The 25,829-nt window shown below is 34.5% G+C and overlaps 1 protein-coding gene across 1 annotated transcript; it reads right to left on the bottom strand.

Moving 5' to 3' along the window:
- Positions 1-11,344: 11,344 nt before the first annotated feature.
- LOC111059767 (triosephosphate isomerase) lies at positions 11,345-24,999 on the bottom strand. Its single transcript, XM_022347392.2, has 5 exons — positions 24,399-24,999; positions 22,939-23,052; positions 21,776-21,870; positions 19,311-19,529; positions 11,345-11,810 (listed from the first exon to the last, which is right to left on the bottom strand). The coding sequence occupies exons 1-5, from the start codon at positions 24,685-24,687 to the stop codon at positions 11,604-11,606; spliced, it is 924 nt and encodes a 307-aa protein (XP_022203084.2). The 5' UTR covers positions 24,688-24,999; the 3' UTR covers positions 11,345-11,603.
- Between the last annotated feature and the right edge of the window lie 830 nt (positions 25,000-25,829).

Here is a 25,829-nt window from a genome sequence, read left to right on the forward strand (position 1 = left end):
GAAGTATGAGCTGTTGAGACTTATATTGCAAGGAAGGATCATGGGAAAGAGAAGTGTGGGAAGAAGAAGGATATCCTGGCTGCGTAATTTAAGAGAATGGTATGGCTGCAACTCAAGGGAACTATTCAAGGCTGCAATCAATAAAGTGAAAATTGCCGTGATGATTTCCAACCTCCGATAGGAGAAGGAACCAGAAGAAGAAGAATCAGCTAGTGAGATGTTGAAAATAACGAAAAGCATTAATCAAGATTACAATTTTGAATTCCATGAGGTCGCTCCAGAAGCTCTTATTGAAATTATTGGCAGCTTGAAGCCCTTAAAATTCAAATTCAAATTCTTTATTCAGAAAAAATAAATAAACAATCAAATGCATTTTAAAAAGCAAATACAATATTGTTTCCTAATATCTAATATGTGTTCCCTATAGGCTACCCTGTGTGGGGACACTTAAATATATATTATAAAATATTTATATACAAATTTAAATATTATATCAAGGAGAACATAATAACTGAATATGGTATTATATTGAAATAAATCAATATGTCAATTTATAATCATTCTTGCATTCATACGCACACACATTTACACATGCACACACACACACACACACACACACACACACCACACACACCACACACACACACACACACACACACACCACACACACACACACACACACACACACACACACACACACACACACACACACACACACACACAACACACACACACACACACACACACACACACACCACACACACACACACACACACACACACACCACACACACCACACACACACAACACACCACACACACACACACACACACACACACACACACACCACACACACACACACACCACACACACACCACACACACACACACACACACACACACACACCACACACACACACACACACACACAACACACACACACACACACACTCACACACACACACACTTTAATACTGAAATTTAATACTGTCTTACTGTTTACGCATACCGGACGGGATTTGTGAGTTCAATGATATTTGATTGTTGCAGTGTTCATGTCGTGTAATGTGTAAATTATACTAAATTTAGACCTATATTAATTTAGTAAAAAAATCATTCAGGTTGTCTGGTTGTAAAATGAATTTCTTGATTTCTTTTCTAAATAACTGACGTGACGTTATTTTCCTTGTTGTTACTGGAAGTGAATTGAATATTACTTTCCTTGCCCTATTACCATAGGTAAGGAAAGTATTGCTTTCCGAAAAAAATTAATGTACCCCAATTTCTAAATTTCTATACGTTTCAAGGTCCCCTGAGTCCAAAAAAGTGGTTTTTGGGTATTGGTCTGTATGTGTGTTGTGTGTGTGTGTATGAGTGTATGTGCGACTGTGTACACGATATCTCATCTCCCAATTAACGGAATGACTTGAGATTTGGAACTTAAGGTCCTCACACTATAAGGATCCGACACGAACAATTTCGATTAAATGCAATTTAAGATGGCGGCTAAAATGGCGAAAATGTTGTCAAAAACAGGGTTTTTCGCGATTTTCTCGAAAACGGCTCCAACGATTTTAATCAAATTCATACTTAAAAAAGTCATTGATAAGCTCTATCGACTGCCACAAGTCCCATATCTGTAAAAATTTCAGGAGCACCGCCCCATCTATGCAAAGTTTGATTTTATATTCTCAATTATCAGGCTTCAGATACAATTTAAACGAAAAAATTGATGTGGAAAAGATTGAGCATAAAAATCTCTACAATTAATGTCCAGTAACATTTTCACCTAAAATTGAAAATAAGCTCGAAATTCGAGAAAATGTGATTATCCAATTGCAAACTGTTGGCAACTGTTGATTCTATAAAATGATTCACTATGAAGAGATAGCAGACCTAATATGTCTCCAGCATTATTGTCCTGTCACCAGCTGACTCAGATCTTTGTTTATAAGTAGACTTGAGATGCGCGGGAACACTAGCGTCAGGTGATCAATTCTCATAACGGCAAGGAAAGTTGTGTGAGTGCGCCACACCAGATTTTTTTATAGCTATGTATTTGAAGTGTCGTCTGGAATGTTCTAATCTTGGTTTTGGGAGGTTAATGTTCTGTGAATTCCTGAGGTTTATTCTTTCTCTCATCTGTTGAATATCGAAATTATTTTCATCTAAATCCAGCATTACTTTGAAAAGAAAAGAATGTCTCACTGGTAATATTGATAGTTCTCTGAAGAGCATCATTGAACTATATTGTTAAGGTTTATTACAAATTATTTTTAATATACAGTATGTTTATGACCAGTAATCACAGGTTTAATATGAGCATTGTATGCACTCCCATAGCATATTATTCCATAGTTTATTCTAGAACCAATAATTGCATGGTATAATTGTAACAATACTTCTTTTGGACATAACTGTCTGAGGTAATAGAACTTCCTTATGAATACAAGTAACTCATTTTCTACCTTATGTACATGATCTGACTAAGTGAGCCTACTATCCAATATGAGGCCCAGATACTTAACTGTACGTGTTTGTTTTATTGTTTCACAGTTACGCAATATATTATTCGCCTGTTGCGCACAATCTAATTTATGGAAGTAAATACTAGTTAACTCCTGATCCGTGTTTTGAAGATTAAATTGTATTATATTAGATTTGTCTGTGTTGATAGTTAATTTATTCTCGCAAAACCACCACCTAAGGTGCTTAAGATCCATTTCTAATTTATTTTTAAGTTCTTGATTTGTTTTGGCCGAGTAAAATATAACTGTATCGTCTGCAAATGATATAATCTTTCCCAGTAAGTCACCATCCGTCAAATCGTTAATAAAGACCAGGAATAAAGTACTTGATAACACTGATCCTTGAGGAATACCTATGGTAATATCTCCGGATTCACTCAACGTATCGTTAATTCTGACCCTTTGACTCCTATTAGATAGGTAGCACCTTAACCAATCATTAGCAATTCCTCTTACTACTGATAAATCAAGTTTTTTTAGAAGCATGTTTTTATCAATAGCATCATATGCTTTAGAGATATCAAGAAACAGAGCTGCACACTTATTATTAACACTAAAACTGTCATTTATTTTAGAAATGAGATTTATAATTGTATTCTTTCTTGTATACTTCTTTCTTCACGGAAACCATATTGATTATCACTAAAAAAGTTATTATTTTTATAAAAGTTTTCAAGTCTAATCTTGAATATTTTTTCTAAAATCTTGGAAAAAACCTGTAAAAGTGAAATTGGGCAGAACTGATCTATGTTTTTACAATTTGGCTTTTTAGGAATAGGTATAACTACGCTGTGTTTGAACATGCTTGGGAATTTTCCTTTGACAATACTCAGGTTAATTATATCGGTTAATTTGTTCAAATAATTCATGTAAGTTTTTTAATCATGCTTGTGCTTATTCCATCAACACCTGGCGAAGATTTGTTTTTTAATTTTCTTGTTATACTAGCTACTTCCTCCGGATTTGAAGGGTGAAGAAAAATTGAATTAGTTGAAGATTGATATGGAAACCTTATTTTTGATATTCTAGCAGACTCTTCCCTGGTTTGCAATGTGGTTTGTTCTAATTTATCATTCATTTTATCCACAACATTTAGAAAATAAGAATAAAACAAATTAGAAATTTTATTACTATCATTATAATAATTCTATTTCCCTGCTCATCAACAATTAGTTTTAGTGGTTCTTTATTTTTTTCAATCCTATTAACTTGTCAATCGTTTTCCACGTCTTTCTAATGTTTCCCTGGCTTTCTCTAAACAGTTTTGAATAATAATATTGTTTTCTTTTTCTCAGTTTATTACGTAAGTTATTTTTGAATGTATTGTATATTTGTTTTAAGTCGTCATTATTAGGTTGTTTGATTACATTCTTGTATAACTCATTTCTTAAGTTTATTTTCTTGATCAGATAACTATTTATCCATGGCGACCTAAATTTCTGTGTCAAGTTATTTTTTAAAAGAAGTTTTTCTTGTGAATCTTGGATAGCGCTTTTTAAAATGTCAATGAAATTTTCCCATCCCTCATCAACCGATGCTGCTGGTATTTCTCTATCCCAAGCAATCGACGATAAAATATTATTCAACTTTCCGTAATTGATTAGGCATATTTTTTAATATTTATATCTGCTTCATCGTTGGATCTCTTCAATCCTTCAACTTGAAGTATGATTGTACTGTGATCAGTTATATCTAAATGTAGTATTTCTGGAATTAGATTAATTTCATTCAGTTTTGTTCTATTTTTGCCGGATTTTAAGTAAAGATGATCTATTAAAGAGTTGGAAAATCGGGACCTATGAGTGTAATCAGTATTGAGTGAGTCAAATCCAAAACTGTTCATTAGATATTTGTAATCGTCAATAATTCTGGTGTTCTGAAAAAGATCTATATTTATATATCCCGTGAAAAAGAAAGGAACTTAATTGTTTTTGTTAATATTAAATATTTCTTCAAAGTACAAGGTTAATAAATCGTTAAGAAATATTTTGGGTGAGTTTGATTGCAAATGTGAAGATTATTATGGCATTTTAAGCAATAAATAAAATATATCCAGGACTGCCTATTTTTCCATTAACTTGCTGCATAAATGAATGCTTTTTGCAGGGTATATTCCCCGAGATATTAAAGGTTGCAAAGGTTGTACCAATATATAAAAATGGTCCCAAAGACTCATCCTCTAGTTTCAGACTTATAAAAATAGGTAGTTCGTTTTTTCCAAACAAAATTGAAAAATTATATATGTCCAGTTCTATGGATTTCTGGTTCAGCACGACATTATATCTGTAGAGCAGTTTGGCTTTGTCAAAGGTAGATCCACAACAAACGCCTTTGATTCCTTGATTAAGTTTGTGACAGCTAATTTTTAAAATGAAAATCATACGCAGGCTACGATCTGCGACCTCATCAAGGCGTTTGATTGTGTGGAGCATAGAATTCTATTGGATAAATTGGCTTTTTATGGTGTAGAGAGGAAAAGTCCTATCCCTGAGTGTTGGAGATATCCCAAAATGAGTCAGTTAAGTTTCTGGGCTTAATGATTGATATTATATTGACATGGAAATCACATATTAATTATATTTCAGGCAAGTTGTCCAAAGTTAAGGCAACTAAAGGACATTGTTACTGAAAAGTATCTTGGAAATGCTTATTTAGCTTTTTTCAAGTATTGTATCATAATATGATAATAAATATCATAGTAAACCATATTATGGTTTATTAATATATGGCAATAGCAAACACATTCACAATCCTATTATATTAAGCAAGCAATTTCTGTATATCTGGTTATTTTTATATCTGGATATTTATGTTTTACGGATCTCGAAAACTGCAGTAACGATTTTCACCAAATTGGAACATAGTAGGTTTATGATATAAAGATTCGATTGCACTAGGTCTCATTCTTTGGAAAACTCGCTGAACGACATTAAAATGACAATAATTCATCCTTGGAAAACAGATGATAATTTCGTCGTCTCTCGATATCAGAAGATGCGTGTGCCTGTGTGTGTGAGAGAGACAGAGTTATTTCCAGCTGTGTAATCATAATCAATTAGCGAGAAATTTTATCTAGCTAGACAATTTTTAATAGATTCGATTGTTGTTTGACAATGAAATAGACTAAATAATAATATGTGTGATTGGCAAGGCACTGGTGACTCTGTACTGAACTCTGTCTCTGTGAAGTGTGTGTAACATGCCTTAAGTAAAACGTTTGAGTTCAATGTATTGGTTTGACTTTAAAGTAAAAATAAAATCAGTAATAATGTTCAAATAATCGTAATAATTTATTTCTTCACCGATATAACCTTCAACAGGTTATGGGCCCAGGCTGGATCTTTCGTGTGCAAGTAAAAAAACTTTTTACCTAAATACTCTCGTGCAAGACAACAATGGAAGTTCGGAGATTCAACTCAAAAATAGTAATACCGGTGAAGTGATTGAACTCTAGTAAAAACATTAAAAGTAAAAGTAAAATACCCAAAAGTAAAATCAGGTAAGGCAATCGAGTTCAAAGTAAAAATGGCTGGTTCCAGTGATCCGGACTTGGGTATGGTTGGAAAGCTATCCAACGATGAAGACTTTCAAATGTGGAAATTTAAAATTAAAATTTTGTTCGACTCTCAAGGACTTAGTGATATTGTTAATGGAAAAGAATTAAAACCAAACGACCCTAGTAAAGAAAAAGAACTTTCTATTTTCAATTTGAAGGACGCTAAAGCCAAGAAAATAATAATAACTACAATTGACTCAAAACCTTTGAATCACATTTTGAACTGTGAAACTTCATGTGAAATGTTTAAAAAACTGTGTCAAATCTACGAACGTGATGAAAAACAACAGAAATTTTCTCTAATGCAGGACTTTTTCAATTTTACACTAGAGGCTAATGAAGACATTGCTAGTTTCATCAGCCGTCTGGAAAATTTGACCCATAAATTGAAATCTGTTGGACACGAAATCGATGACGAGATGGTTATTGGCAAAATATTCAGCTCCCTGCCCAGGAAATACACCCACTTTCAAACTTCGTGGGAAGCAACCGCAATTTGTGACAGAAATCTCACAAACCTAACCTCCCGGTTGGTGAATGAAGAACGCAGACTATCTACTGATAAAGGTGATTCTGTGCAACCAGTGGTATTCAAAACATCGGAAATCCAGTGCTACAGATGCAAAAATTATGGACATATTTCCCGTGAATGCAGAAATAAAATGAAACAGAAAAGTGGTCTATTCTGTAGTATTTGCAAGAAGAATAATCATGAAGACAAAGACTGTTACTTTCGTAAAAAACAGAATGATAAGAAGAAGAACCAAGTATCCTTTTTAACTACTAATTCTAATGTAAAATACTATGACACTTTCGTAATTGACTCAGGGTCTACTTCACATATGGTAAAATCTAAATCACTATTTGATAGTTCCATTCCAATTAGTTGTAAAGTAGGAGTAGCCAAGGAAAATGAATCAATGTTTGCTCTTGAGGTAGGAAACATCAAATCAGACAAATGCAACTTAAATAATGTTTTATATGTTCCAGAACTTTCTAAAAATTTGTTATCTGTAAGTGCTATCACTGAGAACGATGGTAAGGTCTTATTTAGTGGAAATAGGGTTGAGGTGTTGAAAGACAATGAAGTCATTATGGAAGGCATAAAAAATTCGAATGGTTTGTTTGAAGTTGACTTGAAAATGCATAATTCAAATTCAGTCCATCATGTAATGACTAGCACTATTTCACCCAAGTCTAATGAGTCTAATGAAGTAGAATTATGGCATAGGAAGCTAGGCCACCTTGGTGTAGATAACATGAAAAAGCTCATAAATCTTAGTGAGGGAATGAATATTAAAACTAAAATTGATGACTTTTCCAAAAACCCATGTGAAATATGCTTGTCTGCTCGCCAAACAAGGCAACCTTTTAAAACAGTCAGGGAAAGGGCAACAAGACCCCTTGAAATAGTACATACTGATGTTTGTGGGCCTATTACCCCGGTAAGTTGGGACAATAAAAGATACATGGTTACTTTTCTAGATGATTTCACACATTTTGTCATGGTATTTCTTATTCAAAATAAAAGTGAGGTATTTGATATAATGAAACAATTTGTAGCTGAAGTAGAGGCAAAATGGCATTCTAAAATTTCAAAATTTCGGTGTGATAATGGTGGGGAATATTCTAGTAATAAAATCAAGGATTGGTGTCAAAATAGAGGGATTTTCATGGATTTCACCATTCCATATACTCCAGAATTAAATGGAAAGGCAGAAAGAATCAATAGGACATTGCTAGAAAAGGTTAGGGCACTTTTGTTTGATTCAGGATTGAAAAAGGAAATGTGGGGTGAGGCTGTAAGGACAGCAGCTTATATTGTTAATAGAAGCCCAACATGTACTCTTGATTGTACTCCAGCTGAAAAGTGGTACGGTAAAAAACCAGATCTATCAAGACTACAGATTTTTGGAAGTATAGCATACAGTCATGTTGCAGGTAATCTTAAGAAACTTGACAGTAGAACCAAGAAGCTAACGTTTGTAGGATATTTGCAAAATGGTTATCGGTTGTGGGATGCTGATAAGAGGAAAATAATTGTTTCTAGGGATGTAATTTTTTCAAATGTTGAGCAATCTAACCAAGGTGAAAAGTATTCTGACCCCAAAGTATTCAAGATAAATCAAGGCTTTGACATTGAGGGAATCGCAAAAAGTAATGATCCAAACAATGTATTTGAAGAAATTGAAAATGATGGAGTACAAGAAACTGAAATAAATGAAGTTGAAGAAATTGAAAATAATGAAGTAGAAGAAACTGATACAAGTGAAGCTGAGGGTATTGAGATTGAAACAAATGATATTGAAGATGGAATCAATGAAGTAGAAGTAAATGAAGAAAGTGGAGAAGAAATGATGGATGAAAGTAATGAAATAAGAGAGAGAGAAAAGAGTGATTAAAAAACCAGTGTGGTTGAAAGACTATGAAACCAGTTATCTTAGTCTACAAGTAGATGAGCCTCTTACATTTTCTGAAGCTATGAAATCAAACAATTCTGTAAAGTGGTTGGAGGCAGTAAAAACTGAACTAAATGCTTTGAAAGAGAATAATACTTGGACAGAGGTAGATACTGTACCAGAAAACAAAGAAATTATTGATAGCAAATGGGTATTTAAAATTAAAAATGATGAGAAGGGTAACATTCAGTACAAGGCTAGATTAGTTGCTAGGGGGTTTCAACAAAAGGATAGCATAGATTTAAATGACATTTATGCCCCTGTGGCCAAATTGCCAACTTTTCGGATTTTCATGAGTGTTGCAAATAAATTAGGGTTTCCTGTATATCAGATGGATGTAAAAAATGCTTTCCTTAATGGTGATATCAAAGAAGACGTTTATATGTCATTACCAGAGGGAGTAGAAGGATTTAGGAATAAGTTTGTAAACTTAAGAAGTCAATTTATGGTCTGAAGAAATCTCCAAAAGATTGGAATTCTAAATTTGATTCTGTAATGAAAATGAACAATTTTACTAGGTCTAAAAATGATTATTGCTTGTATTCTAAAATTGTGGAGGGTAAAAAGGTATTTCTATTATTGTATGTAGATGACATACTTATTTTTGGTTCAGATGAGAATGATGTTTCAAGATTGAAATCAGTCTTACAAGAAAATTTCAAGATGAAAGACTTGGGCTTAGTTTCTAATTTCTTGGGAATTAATGTCAAACAAGATATTGAGAAGGGGGTAACTGTTATTAGTCAGAAGGAGTATCTCAAACATGTATTGGAAAAGTTCAACATGCAGGATTGTAAGCCAATGGACACTCCCATGGATAAAAATTTCAACTTTGAATTATTGACTAGAGATAAGTCAGAGTCTGTAGAAATAGAAAAGAAATGTCGTAGACTAATTGGTTGTCTTATGTATGCTGTTGTAGGATCTAGACCTGATTTGTGTTGTACTGTATCTTTCTTGAGTCGATTCCAAAGTTGTGCCAGTGAAATGTTGTATAAAAATTTAAAACGTGTATTGAGATATGTAAAATGTACTTTAGATTTAGAGCTAGTATATAAGAGAGAATTGAATGATGATATGATTGTAGGCTATGTAGATGCAAACTGGGGTGGTGATTTAGAGAGAAGATCAACCTCAGGTTATTGCTTCAAGGTTTTTGGTAATACTATTTCTTGGTGTACCAAGAAGCAACAGAGTGTTTCATTATCTAGCACAGAAGCTGAGTATGTTGCTTTGAGCCAAGCTGCAAGCGAGGCTTGTTGGATAAAAGGAATTTTAATTGATTTTTATGTTGTTGAAAATAAGAAAACTTGTATTTTGTTGTTTGAAGACAATCAGTCTGCTATCAAAATAGCTCATAATCCTGAGCATCATAAAAAAATGAAACATGTAGATATAAGGTATCATTTTGTAAGAGAGAAAATTTCTGAAGGTGTTATTCAAGTTGAGTATTTAAAATCCTCAGATCAGATTGCTGACATTTTCACAAAACCCTTGGGAAAGGAACTTTTTGTCAAGTTTAGAAATAATATTTTTTAATAATTAAGATGTTTTGAACTATGTTAATTTCCTATAACTTACTTTGTTTTTTGATTGATAATTTTTTTTGGGTTATTTCATTGAGGGGGCGTGTTGTTTGACAATGAAATAGACTGAATAATAATATGTGTGATTGGCAAGGCACTGGTGACTCTGTACTGAACTCTGTCTCTGTGAAGTGTGTGTAACATGCCTTAAGTAAAACGTTTGAGTTCAATGTATTGGTTTGACTTTAAAGTAAAAATAAAATCAGTAATAATGTTCAAATAATCGTAATAATTTATTTCTTCACCGATATAACCTTCAACATCGATCAACATAATCTGATTTGTTGACATGACATAATAATCCTCCTAAACTAGAGTATATAATAATTTTTAAAGTTGATCATTATTTGACAATTTCAAGTGATTAGTGAGTGTTATTTTGTTATTCGATTTGGTTTGTATATAATCTAAATTATAATTTTTTTGTTTTCAAATATTTGAACAGGAAATTGAACCTGAATTCAAGTGTATGGAACGTAACCTACTTTCTGGACTATTTATTTATAGTGTATAAATCAAAATTCGGGAAAAAACAGTTTTGGGTTGTGCCTGTTACAGTAGTACTTCCCCAATCATTTTAAAGAATTGTGTTCGGTTTATGAAAAGTCAATAAATAAATAAGGAGCGAAGCTCGGTTTCCGACCGTTATAAATCTATACATCTTCAATGTCATACTCTATGTCCGACAAAGTATGGGTAGTTGGAAGAAACGAGGTAATATACACACACACAACACTAGAAGTAGAGAACATCTGGATATCCCCTATCAAAGGCTATCTACTGTATGTCAATGAATGTACCTATATCTCACTTTAGGGCTTAGACTTTATAATCACCGGTTAGCGGAAATAAAAATTATGTAATTAATAATAAGTTTGAGAAAGACTGGCTAGTTCTAATGCCATATTATTGCTTGAGTGAATTTACCAACAATTAAACTACAAAGCATATTGGTTCCTATTCATGTATTAATTAACTGCCGTTTTTTACTTTCCTTACCTAAATATTCAACAAAAAATATATGCTACACAACTAAATAAATAATAAAAATTTGTTCGTCAAAGGCGCTGTCAAGATAAGTGATTCCGTTTAAAAGAACACTTTTTCTACAATAGATGTGCATTAACTTTCAGGATATAAGTAATTCGAAAGAACTAGGTTGAACTTGGAAATGATATTAGTGCTCCTTTAATAGCTCCAATGAATATTCTCTTCTGACTTTTGAAATTGGAGATTCTATAAGTTGTATGAAAGTAGAAAAATATGATCAGCCGCATAAACGTCAATCGAGGTAGATCTCCAATACAATACTGGTTGATCAGGGACCAAATCTTGATTAACGTTTGTACATGTGACCAATGAAATCTGTCTCAGTCAGTGTCTAGGAACGTCTCAGTAATTGGTATGTTGCACCAACAGTGTTATGGCGCAATTAAGAAAGTCAGACTTGAGCTGGATGTTAGTAAGAATACGGTATTATTGGTTTGAGTTGACAATGTCGACGAATTCGGGCTTGAGAGAGGCGCCGCCGACGAGGAAGCCGTCAATGTCGGCCTGCTTGGCTAGCTCCTTGCTATTGGCTGCCGTCACTGACCCGCCATAGATGATGCGCATGCTCTCTGCCACAGCCCCACCCAGCTTCTCCTTCAACCAAGCACGCAGCTTCTCGTGAACTTCCTGCGCCTGAAATGCCAATCCAACGTCAGCATTTCAGGCGCAGGAAGTTCACGAGAAGCTGCGTGCTTGGTTGAAGGAGAAGCTGGGTGGGGCTGTGGCAGAGAGCATGCGCATCATCTATGGCGGGTCAGTGACGGCAGCCAATAGCAAGGAGCTAGCCAAGCAGGCCGACATTGACGGCTTCCTCGTCGGCGGCGCCTCTCTCAAGCCCGAATTCGTCGACATTGTCAACTCAAACCAATAATACCGTATTCTTACTAACATCCAGCTCAAGTCTGACTTTCTTAATTGCGCCATAACACTGTTGGTGCAACATACCAATTACTGAGACGTTCCTAGACACTGACTGAGACAGATTTCATTGGTCACATGTACAAACGTTAATCAAGATTTGGTCCCTGATCAACCAGTATTGTATTGGAGATCTACCTCGATTGACGTTTATGCGGCTGATCATATTTTTCTACTTTCATACAACTTATAGAATCTCCAATTTCAAAAGTCAGAAGAGAATATTCATTGGAGCACTAATATCATTTCCAAGTTCAACCTAGTTCTTTCGAATTACTTATATCCTGAAAGTTAATGCACATCTATTGTAGAAAAAGTGTTCTTTTAAACGGAATCACTTATCTTGACAGCGCCTTTGACGAACAAATTTTTATTATTATTTAGTTGTGTAGCATATATTTTTGTTGAATATTTATGTCCGATTGCAGAGTCATTTCATGAATCCCTTTATTAATTATTCACTGAAAGAATGCTGTGGTAGTTTAAATATTTTGTGTGTGAACAGTTTTTTAAAGTCATACTCCAGACATTAGCTTTTGCATTGAATAATATCCTCAAATCCCAAATTTCTGCTCCGTTGGTCTTTTTGTCGTATGACAAGCATGATAATATCATGTTATTTGATAACAGTGATGCATCGAGAAAGTGTCAAATTTCAAGTGATATCAACAGAACAACTATAATCTGTTTTCCAATTTATTGTCTATTGATGACTGACTTCATACTCACGAATCTAAATTCTACCTTATTCTATTATTTAAAACGTTTTGGAATTTTAATTTTACACAGAATCGAAAACTATCCATCCAATTATTCATCTTCTATCACATTGACTTTGCATCAGGGCATAAGATTATTTTTGCCCTGATGCAAAGTCAATGTGATAGAAGATGAATAATTGGATGGATAGTTTTCGATTCTGTGTAAAATTAAAATTCCAAAACGTTTTAAATAAATAGAATAAGGTAGAATTTAAATTCGTGAGTATGAAGTCAGTCATCAATAGACAATAAATTGGAAAACAGATTATAGTTGTTCTGTTGATATCACTTGAAATTTGACACTTTCTCGATGCATCACTGTTATCAAATAACATGATATTATCATGCTTGTCATACGACAAAAAGACCAACGGAGCAGAAATTTGGGATTTGAGGATATTATTCAATGCAAAAGCTAATGTCTGGAGTATGACTTTAAAAAACTGTTCACACACAAAATATTTAAACTACCACAGCATTCTTTCAGTGAATAATTAATAAAGGGATTCATGAAATGACTCTGCAATCGGACATAAATATTCAACAAAAAATATATGCTACACAACTAAATAAATAATAAAAATTTGTTCGTCAAAGGCGCTGTCAAGATAAGTGATTCCGTTTAAAAGAACACTTTTTCTACAATAGATGTGCATTAACTTTCAGGATATAAGTAATTCGAAAGAACTAGGTTGAACTTGGAAATGATATTAGTGCTCCTTTAATAGCTCCAATGAATATTCTCTTCTGACTTTTGAAATTGGAGATTCTATAAGTTGTATGAAAGTAGAAAAATATGATCAGCCGCATAAACGTCAATCGAGGTAGATCTCCAATACAATACTGGTTGATCAGGGACCAAATCTTGATTAACGTTTGTACATGTGACCAATGAAATCTGTCTCAGTCAGTGTCTAGGAACGTCTCAGTAATTGGTATGTTGCACCAACAGTGTTATGGCGCAATTAAGAAAGTCAGACTTGAGCTGGATGTTAGTAAGAATACGGTATTATTGGTTTGAGTTGACAATGTCGACGAATTCGGGCTTGAGAGAGGCGCCGCCGACGAGGAAGCCGTCAATGTCGGCCTGCTTGGCTAGAGCGTCTATTTGTTTGTATGGTGCCATTACTACACACAATGGTATTGAAAAGAAAACGTATACTTCACAATGCTAGACCTATAATGATCATTCAACAAATTTCAGGAATATTGTAAAATATGTAAGGTTATAAGTAGGCTACCATTTGGAGAAATGTTTGTGAGGCAATCAGTTCAGAGAAGAGTTTTACTTCTAATGAGATTTACATTAACGGTGATGTTTGAGAACCAATTTCATGACAAATTAATTTCATAGCCATTGTTTCAATGGTTTGTGATTCACTTCTAGGGCCACTTTCTCCAAAAATGTTTGTTAAGGATTACATGCCATCTATTGGCAATTGTGTTAACTACTTGAATAATTGAAAAGCAATTACATTCCCCTCTCCTCCTTTCCTATTCCTTTCTTGACCTTCGCTGTGTGCGAACCAGACCAGTTCCCGCTCTGACGTCTTCATGTCAGCACATCGATCGTGTCATCTCACCAGTACATGGCTATTACGTGACGTTCTCACTTCAACTTTCCATAAGTTTTATTCCTATCTATACAGTCATATTTGTTCAAAAGTCAATAAACTCGGTCCTCCGTAATTCACATAGTGCTATCTCTAACATCATTGGATTGGAACGTCAAAATTGTGAAAATTACACAAGAATATCATTTTAATGATTCTATCGAGTTATTAAAACAAGGAAAAGCTGTTCATTCCAATTTGTTGTCTCTTACACCATTCCTCAATGAAACAGGATTTTTTAGGGTGGGTGGTAGATTGAGAAATTCGTCACTTTTGTATGATGTAAAACACCCTATGTTACTGCCAAAAAAATTGAATTGAAGCTCTCTTGTGTGTCAACAAACTCATGAAAGTCACATGCATGCTGGTTTGAAATTAACACATGCTATCATTCTTCAAAAGTTCTGGATCATTTCTGCATGAAATGCAATCAAGTTTTGCATTAAGAATTGTGTAAGATGTGCACGCATGCGAGCACAATCAAGTCAGCCAATTATGGCAGATTTATCTCAGTGTAGAGTAAATCCTTCTCCGGTATTCTCTCATGTAGGAATTGATTTTGCTGGACCCTTCAACACAAAGGCCAGCCCACTCCGTAATGCCAAAGTGTACAAAGGATATTTGGCACTGTTCATTTGCATGTCAGTTAAAGCAGTACACCTAGAATTCGTGTCTGAACTAACATCCGACGCATTTCTTGCAGCATTTGAAAGATTTGTGTCTAGAAGAGGCTGTCCGTCCGATGTATATACCGACAATGGCACAAACTTTGTTGGTACTTCCCGCCATTTAAACGAAGTGAATAAATTTCTGTCAGAACAATGTTCTAAGCTAGACACTGAAATCGTTCGGCATGAAATTAAGTGGCATTTCTCTTCACCAGTTAGCCCAACTTTCGGTGGCATTTGGGAAAGAAGTATTGAATCAGCCAAAACTCTGCTGAAGAACCAGATTGGTGATAACTCCTTGACCATGGAAGAGTATTTCACTGTATTTTGCAGAATTGAAACTATATTGAATAGCAGACTGCTTATTGAGTTGACATCAGACACAATTGATGATCTAAATATTCTAACACCTGGTCATTTCACCATTGGTAGAAATATCATTCAAGTACCTGAAATTCTGTTTGATTCCAAGACTACAATCAAACAGAGATGGAATCATCTGTGTCAAATAGTACAAGGTTTCTGGCACAAGTGGTCCACAGAATACCTGCACACACTCATGCAGAGAAATAAATGGCAGAAGACTTTGGAACCAATTAAAATTGGCCAAATTGTATTGGTTCAAAATTTAAATATGTCTCCAACCGAGTGGCCACTTGCTCGTGTTGAAAAACTTCACCCTGGACTTGATGGCGTAGTCAGAGTTGTTACTGTGCGCACATCAAGCAATGAATTCAAGAGAGGAGTCAATCGCCTCGTTATTCTGCCTATCAACTAGAAGAGTTATAGACCCCTTTGTACATAGTTTGTTTATTCTACGCAGTTCAAGTTATTTGTCATTTTTCAAGTACATTTTTCATATTTTCGTTGTATTCACGAATTCTTGTGCTACGAATTTTTCAAGTGTTTCCATTTTTTCCTCCAAAATCTGTTTGAAATATGTTATTTCAAGGTGGGTGAAATGTTAAGGATTACATGCCATCTATTGGTAATTGTGTTAACTACTTGAATAATTGAAAAGCAATTACATTCCCCTCTCCTCCTTTCCTATCCCTTTCTTGACCTTGGCTGTGTGCAAACTAGACCAGTTCCCACTCTGACGTCTTCATGTCAACACATCGATCGTGTCAGCTCGCCAGTACATGGCTATTACGTGACGTTCTCACTTCAACTTCCCGTAAGTTTCATTCCTATCTATACAGTCATATTTGCTCAAAAGTCAATAAACTCGGTCCTCCGTAATTCACATAGTGCTATCTCTAACAATGTTAAACTGAAATTCTAGTTTAAACTATCAGCTAACCCAATTGAAGCATATTATAATAAATGCGACCATACAATTATCAAACATGTTTAATAGTTAAACCAACTTTGGAGAAAGTGATCCATAATAGAGCTCATATAATTAAATTAAATTTAAGCATCAATCAGGTTTTTCCTTCATAATAGTTGTATGCTAAGCTTTCACTTTGATATCTCATCATTCAAATAATTGTTTGAAACTCACGTTGACAAGTGATAGTTTTTTGGCCAGAAATACTTTTATTGTTCAGTTATTTCATTCAGAATCACATTATATCAAACAAAGCCAACAATACTTCATCACACCAGCCAATATATAGGCTTAGTTATAATCTACCACTTGCTTACTATAAGTTCTCTTATTTTCATGTTTTATTTTTTAACAAGTTTTAAACATTGATATACTAGTAGTTCTGTGAACAGTAGACCTCAAGCAGTTTTCTCATCCACAAGTATCTGATGTCACCTTTTCTAGTTGATTCAGTTGAATCATAATAATTTACTCTTGAAAACTGTCATTTGTTTTCTCCAAGATCAAAAACTCACTTATGCTATTAAACTCAGTTCACGTTTGAATTTGTATCCCATATATGATAATTTAACCAGTTCCGTGATAACCTTTCCATCTGATAAAACTGTTTCTCAACTATTTTAAAATTAATTTTCTTCAATCAAGAATATTATAATTTCTTCAGCATTATTCAGTTCATTTAATGATTTTTTATTTTATTTTCAATCACCTATTAAATTTGTTTTTCCAATGTGAGAATATTGATACTGATGGGCACGTATCATAAAAAATATTGAAACCCTACCCTATAGAAATAGACACGGCCAGACATCTGTGTAATGCATGCAATGAATAATCCACTTGTCAGCTGATTGATCAAGGATAATTAGTTTGATTAATCCTATATTCAAAGTAGAAAGTGACATAGTGATATCAGAGTATGGAGGAATACCTTTTCTTTTCATATTATCCTGAAAATCCAAAATTTTGAAAAACCTTGTGTATACATCGACGCGCAGTTGAAAAAGAAATATTTCTGCCAAATCTAATCGAATTCTATCAACGCGTTAGGCCGTAATCACGTTACATACAGACAGACAAAAGAAAATCTGAGTTAAAACATAGACCTCACTATACGTTCTGTCAATTTTAAGGTCACACTATTACAGTAAAGGGCACGCCACACCAAGCTCGCTACCGCGGCGGTAGCGAAGTTTTAAAAATCGCTAGCCATGTATTCAGGTTGATCGCGCCACACCGAGTTCGCTACCGCGGCGGTAGTACGGCGCACTACCACCTACGACCGCCTGCTAGGCGATTCAACAAAAGTTCGCTGAGAGGTAGTACGGCGGACAAAGCGAGCTCAGTGTGGCGCGCTCAACCTGAATACATGGCAGGCGATTTGAAGAGGTAGCGCAGTGCTGAGTGCTGTAGTCACACCCTCCCCCCACTACTAGACTCACTACTCGGAGACTACCGCTAGCGGACGTTTTTCGGTGTGGCGTGCTCAGCCGAGAAAACTACCACCAGCGGTACTACCTCGGCGGTACTGGCGAGCTTGGTGTGGCGAGTCCTTAACTATATAGAAATATACATACTATATATAGGCTATATACTATATATAGAAAATAGCCATACTATAGGCTTACTATACCTAAAAAAGTCCAAAGATTGATCTATAATGTGATATATTAATAATAATAATAATATTATTATTATTATTATATTATTATTATTATCATAATCAAGCCTATCATTGCCTGACAATATTTAATTGAACTACTAATGCATTGTGTGTACTGTACTATGCAGGGTGGGTGAAAAGTCCGAGAACGGCTCAATATCTCATACACAAAGGTAATTTGACGGTGGCTGTGATTGGGGATCCTACTAAAATGAAAAGTACTACTTTACTTTGACATTGAACATCTGGTACGCCATCTTGGATCCGCCATTTTGAATGCAACTTTTTTTTTTTAAATAGGAAGGTGGTCATGCGATCATACATGATTTCAATACGGAATTTCAAGACAAAATGAATGACGAAAACCGCATATCGATATCTCAAACCGTTTCAAAGATATTCACATTATACATCAATACCATGCAAATCATTTGAAACGGTTTGAGATATCGATATGTGGTTTTCGCCATTCATTTTTTCTTGAAATTCCATATCGAAATCATGTATCGCATGACCACCTTCCCATTTCAAAAAAAATAAAGTTGCATTCAATATGGCGGACCAGATTACCTATTGAAGTCATAGTAAAGTAGTATTTTCAAATTCAGTAGGATCCCCAATCACATCCACCGTCAAATTACCTTTGTGTATGAGATATTAAGCCGTTCTCGGACTTTTCACCCATCCTGTATACGCATACATAAGGGTATGCTCACTCATCACTCAACCGTAAAAGGGTCAGCAATAGAATAATATAATTCCTGAATCACTAAGGGCCGGTTTCCGAGCTCAGGATTTAGCTGAGTTCTAGACTTCAAACAGCTGGAGTCGGAAAATTGGCTTTCCGAACGGGGCATAGTCGCAGTTTTTATGATAATCTTTATTTTCTCATATCTATAATTGGAAACGTTTTTCCTTGACGAAATGACACATTCCTAAATAATTCCAAATAGCTAAAACTTTACACTATTTTCTCTTTATTTTATTCTGTGTTCAATCTTCTAGTTTTTCGAAATTTAATTTAAACGTGAACTGCGCCCCGTTTTGGAAAGCAAATTTTCTGACTCCAGCTTTTTAAAGTCAAGAACTTAGCTAAATGCCGAGCTCAGAAACCGGCCCTAACGGTTTCAGGGAGAAGATATCCAAAGAGGTAAAAAGAGGAAATAGCTGATGATACCTGTTGGGGCGAGGCAGTCTTTCCGGTGCCAATGGCCCAGACTGGCTCATAGGCGATGACCACATTGGACCAGTTGCTGACTTTGGCAGCAATGGCTGCCGTTTGCCGGAAGACGACCGCCTCCGTTTGACCTGCTTCCCTTTCTTCCAGCTTCTCGCCAATACAAGCTATCACAGTCAGTCCGTTCTCCAATGCATGTGCTGTCTTCTCTGCTATCAACTATAACAAATAATTTCCATTATTACAATTACGTCTACATGGTTCAAAGTTTCACTCTGGAAATTATTTCCCTAATCTTTTGACAGAACTAGCCAGTTTTCCCTGTGACTCGTTAACCTTCTGGTTGTGACCCTAAATTTCTCTGATGTTAGTCAAAATATATCATATATGTTATATAAAATATGTTAGTCTGCGCCCTAGGGATCCACTATTTCCATAAAAATAATATTTCAAGGCAGAATTTTATTTGTTATTTGTTCATTTCAACATGTCAAATGGGTACTTATGAATGCAAAGAGCACTTATGTAAATAAAAAATGGATTTAAGTTATAATTTTTGAAATTAATAAATTAGAGAAAACTAGCATTTTGTATAGTGGAAAAGTAACATTTGGTAACCCAAGTAATCCAAGAGTCACGACTAACGTTACTTTTTTATTTCTTTCAAATGTACATATTTAAGCAATGGTGATTGAATTCAATTAGTCAATATATACTCTTTGGACAGAGACTCAAAGAATGTACAAATCGACTTCTAGATCACGATTTGAATGACATTAGTGATGCTGGAGATGCTGGAGATAAATTCATAGTTCAATGTAAGAATACTGACCCTGAGCTGGATGATAGTGAAATCAGTGAACTTGATGTGACTCCAATGACACTAATACTCACCTAAGAGTGAACTATATATTCATATTATTTTACATTTTTTTAAATGAAAAAAGTTATATTGATGAATACTATGATAGAAACACTAGGTACTAGAAAGATACAAAAAAATTAAAAGGTGATAATCACTCTTGGGGTACTTTTTAATCTACCCTGAAGTTCATCTTGGACAACCTTTGCAAATTTATAGTGATGAATACTATTATAGATTCTTTAACTTACATGAAACACTACTAGAAAAATGAAAAATATAGACTATATGGTCATAAATAGTTCACTCTTAGGGGAGTTTTAGTGTCACTGGGGTCACATCAAGTTCATTGATTTCACTATCATCCAGCTAAGGGTCAGTATTCTTATCTTGAACTATGAATTCATCTCCAGCATCACTAATGTCATTCAAATCGTGATCTAGAAGTCGATTTGTACATTATTTGAGTCTCTGTCCAAAGAGTACACATTGAATGCTTGAATTCAATCACCATTGCTTAAATATGTACATTTGAAAGAAATAAAAAAGTAACGGTAGTCGTGAACCTTGGGTCCTGGGGACCCAGATGCATAATTTCACGAAAACAACGAGTCAGAGAGCAATAACACTCAAAGAATACAACAAAGAAGATGCCCACAAGATCTCTAGGCTTGTGCGTAGGTGATGAGCCGGATGATGATGAGAAATGACAGATTAAATATAGTAATTTTGAAATATTAATTTATCCAAAATTATCATATATAATATATTCTATTCTAATCAATTGATATTTTAAAATAAGGAATGAATAAACGAATCACGGAACTCCTTATTAATATGATTCAATAAGTAACACAGCAACGCAACAATGAAGTTATAACAATCACTTTCAACTTCTGAAACTCTTTGAATATTTTTTTGAAATAATTATACAGTATGTAACAGCATTTGAGGTTTCGATTGATAAAAATCTACCAATTGAGTCTAACTACATTTTTACACTTTAAAAACTGTTAACAGCATATATACTGAACTATAGTTATTTGTTAATATTTTCTCTGCTCAAGAGGTGTGATTTGATCAAGCTGTACTTTTGTTGTTGATATTCTGTAATTAATTGAAATCCAATTCTTCAGCCTGAAGGGCTCACTAGTAATTATTTTTTATTGAATTTTAAAAAATATACTACAATTATCGATTCCAGAGAAAAATCTTTTTCTAGAAAATGTCTGACTTCATTATTATTCAGTGAATCGATCCCTAAACATTTTTACCACTGGTACCACTGTATCAAAGATTTACTAGTGTAAAACTGTTATCTGTGTTTGTTGACTTTCAGACATTTTAAAAGAACCCTGACTATTTGATTGATTTTCTATAAATTATTAAAATAATGAGGAATCGCCATGAAAAGTGAATAGTGTATCGGTGACACGATATTCAAGCTCAGTTATTTTTAGAAAGCTGAGATGTAAGCTGAAAATTCAACTCATTAAGGATTATTTACTTGAAACGTAATTATTAAAAATAATAATTTCGTATTTATTGGAGTAGGAGTAATTGATTTTATAGGTTAATGAAAGAATGGATAGGGAATAAATACCTCATCGGATTCTCCAAAGACATGCCTTCTTTCAGAATGCCCTAGAATGACGTAATTGATTCCTACATCCTTCAACATGGCTGGACTGATTTCTCCTGTTAGGACAGCGTGCAAAGCATCATTATTGCATGTTAGTAACTCAGACTGGATGAAAACATAATATGGGAAACTGCACTCGTTGATGAAAAGACCGGGCTCAATAATTCAGCGCAAACCGTTCAACGGGTCGAATTGATACATATCTTAAGACTAAAAGGTGAGGATAAAATATGTGTCATATTCTGTTGTCGACATGTACAACGGCGACAATGGAGGATCTATATGACTTTGATACTATTCGCCCGCACTAACGGTTTACAAATTTGACATAGTGAAATAGTTAGGGTTAGAGTATGTTAATGTGTAAAGCATCTGCAACATCGTTCGCAAATCTTCATCTATCAAGGTTCTGTAAGTAACGAAATAAGGGTAGCCTACCACTTAAAACACTGGCTTCAACTCATAACACTGACTAAGCAGCTTAGCCCTGTAGGCTATTTTTATCAGAATTCTTCTATAAGATATGATACTTGTTGGTTAAAGAAACATATAAGTAAATATTGAATGATGAGCTTTCTAGATATTCAATTAGCATAACAAAACATATAAATGAGCTTTGTATCAAACTATTTCTAAAAGTTTGGTTTCTTCAATTAGGATTGAAAATATCTAGTTTAAGAAATGATAAACCAAGGCAGAATACGCATTTCTTAGATTTTAAAAGAACTGCTGATCATTGGAAGACTTTATCAATTTATCAATAGTTCAATAAAAGCTAATAATGAAAACATTTAAATGTTTCAGAAGTTTTGAATTTCTATATGAAGCTGTAAAGCAACTTGGGGCACTAGTGAGACAGAAATGTTGTTCCAGCAGTGTGCTGACTGATGTCCCTCGAGAGAAACCAGCCGGGCACCAAAATATGGTGTCTTGCAATGAGAAATAACTAGAACACCTTAAGTCACTCAGACAAATTGGTGTCCTACTGGTTACTTGAAACTGATAATGAAGAGTTAAATTTTCATATCATGTTGAAATTCTAATAGTTATTAGCTCACAGCTAATAATTGAATCAACTCGTTTGAAAAAGTTTAATTTTTAAATGTTTGTATAATTTTTCTAACCTGTAAATGCTCCCTTGGGTTCTTTGTAGCAGTTTTGAGCTGATGCGAATACATTGGCTGGCAGCTTGCTCTTTGCGTAATCAAGATAAATAGCAGGCACTCCGACAACAACATCTGGAAATAGAGAGAACAATAAGTCAATTAAGACTCTATTATCATCCACACCCGAAAATGTTCACCTGCATTGATGAGTTCATTATTCATATAGACATGTTCATAAGCATGAGAGTATTCAGTTTAGGTATGCTTTCAACATTGAGACAAAAATTCGTGGAAAATGTTGAGGGTAATCAACTTAATTCTCAATTACAGAGTTTGAATTGTTGCCCTTCTATTCGTACCTAGGCATTTTTTCATGTTAATTCAAAATCTATTCATGAATTCAATCAATTTGAATCTTAAGATTATCGTCAAACAAGTATGTGCCATCGCACTTTAACTGGAACTTATATGTGTATATTTTGATCAAGATGTCTCGGGCGAGTGAATAGGCCCAAATAAAGACATAGGCTTATTATAACGATTCATTCACCAAACTACTTGTTAATTTATCCTTCTACATTTAAATTTTACTTCATAGGACTACTAATACCATACGATAACTTTTTCAAATGAATTTGTTTGAAAAGTAAAATAAATGATTAACTCAGTGTAAAAGGATAGGTTAGGAGATTAAGTTTTTGGTTTTAAATGGCAATAATATGCTGGAAGGGTCAGCATAGTATATCTATAAGTACTGTCTCTACCTATCAATAGTTTAAAACACATGGCTGACACGGTACCGTATAGGTTAAATGCATGCAAAATTGTTCTACTTTGAACTTCGTTTATTTTAAAACCAATAGTGACCGCCGTTTCTTTTTTATCAAAATAACATACTAAATCGATCCTAACCAAAATTTTTATGACAGGTACGGTATAACGGCAATGGACCTAGATTTACGCCGATAAGTATTACATTAGAGACCAAGAGTCCCAGCGAATTGCGAAGGTGGTTTTTATTCCGTTTATTACACTTGGGCACCAGTCAAGCCACTACATTTTGGTGGCCGGCCACCAGGTTTTGGTTACCGGATGGTGTTTTATTCGGGTCGCCAGACCAAGTTTTGCTGGAAGACCATTAGTAGTCAACTGGTGCCTCATCTTGCTTAGGTACTGGTGCTTCACGTGAAGACACTACTGGTGTTTCTCTGGTGGCCGGCTGATCCTGGTGTCCTAATATTTTAAAATCTGAGATGATCAAACAGTAATAATCTACAATAAAAATACGTTTACTCTTAACTATCAGAGAGATACATAGTATTTAAATTGTAAATTATTTTTCTAACCGCTAAAACTTACCACCTTTTGAATCCAATGGACTTTTGCTCAAAAAATTCACTATTTCATCAATAGTGAGAGATAGGTAGGCCAACATAGTATTTAAATTGTAAATTATTCTTCTAATCGCTAAAACTTACCAACTTTTGAATCCAATGGACCTTTGCTCAAAAAATTCACTATTTCATCAATAGATGATTTACTACCGTTCATTTTCCAATTACCACCAACAAAGAATTTACGACCCATTTTAGAAAATAGTCTTGATTGAAAGTTTGTGCTCACAACTAATAAAGTTTTCTGAACGAAAGTTTGAACTTGAACTTTGAAGAGATCGGGCGCGCACTTAAATATTGTTCTTTCAATGACCCGGTAACCTTCAAATGTCCTGTGATTCAATAACAACCCAAGCTTTAGTGCCTGAATCATAACTTCAGGTTAAAGGTTGAATCTTTAAAATAATTTAATTGAAAGCGTTGTGACATGAATACAATTTAATAATTGCAAATAGTATACCTAACAAAACATACTTTCATATACAGTTTTCAATAGTTTTGCTATTATTTGATCATGAGAAGTAAATATTATAATTATTAATTTTTGAAACATGATTCAAAGTCTATCATACAAATTGTGATTTTAAAGATTAATCTATTGAATGTGAAATTTATAGCCTTTTCAGGCAATTGAATATTAAAATAACAAAGTCAGGTGATGTTATATCTTTTCAATTGACCCTGAAACTCGTTTAAATGTTCTAGATTGCTGTAATAGTGAGTAGCCGTTTTGAAGGAAGTTACTCGATAAATTCCAATCAAGAAGTGTTATTATTAATAACAATAGGCCTATTCTGCAACACTGTAAATAAGTGGAGGAGTTGCAATCCTCAGAGGATTAGTCCTCCTCCATGAATAACCTACAAACCTCTGAAACAGGTTCACTCTAAATGGTAGGTTTTCGTTGATTTCGGAGAGCTCATAACAGAAGTTCAGGAAAAACCAATCTATCATTCATAGTGAGGTTCACGTTATAATGGCAGTGGATAAAGATAAAAGAATAGCAATGCCGATTCTCTGCATTAATTAATTATATTTCTACACTAACAAAAATATAATTGGCATCGTTGTGGACCTAGAAAAGGATAGTACCACCGGCTTTGTCGAATGATGGACAAGGATAGCAAAACCAAAGTTGATCAAATACTGTCAATATAACGTGGACCTCACTATAGAGTAAATCTGCTTCAGACGCTGGTGAGTTCTGCATGAGGGAGTGAGGACTGCAACTTTAGCTTTCAATTATAGTGCTGCAGAATATGGAGCTCCTGTTTGTCTGGGTAGCTGTCACACTTGTCAGATTGATGTTGCAATGTGAGTGATAACTGGCTGCCTGGTGCAAACTGAGAGGGACTCTCTGTTCTCAGTAAAATTTCTCCACCACATTTTCGAAGGTAAGAGCTAGCTTGCAGAGAAATGAGCAAGCTACCAGAACTCCCAATTTACAAAAATCTGCTTCTGGATTGGCCAAATCCACTGAGGCTTAAATCCAGAAAACCTTTTTGGCAGATCCCC

The sequence above is a fragment of the Nilaparvata lugens genome, chromosome 3 (assembly GCF_014356525.2).
Source record: "Nilaparvata lugens isolate BPH chromosome 3, ASM1435652v1, whole genome shotgun sequence".
NCBI lineage: Eukaryota > Metazoa > Arthropoda > Insecta > Hemiptera > Delphacidae > Nilaparvata > Nilaparvata lugens.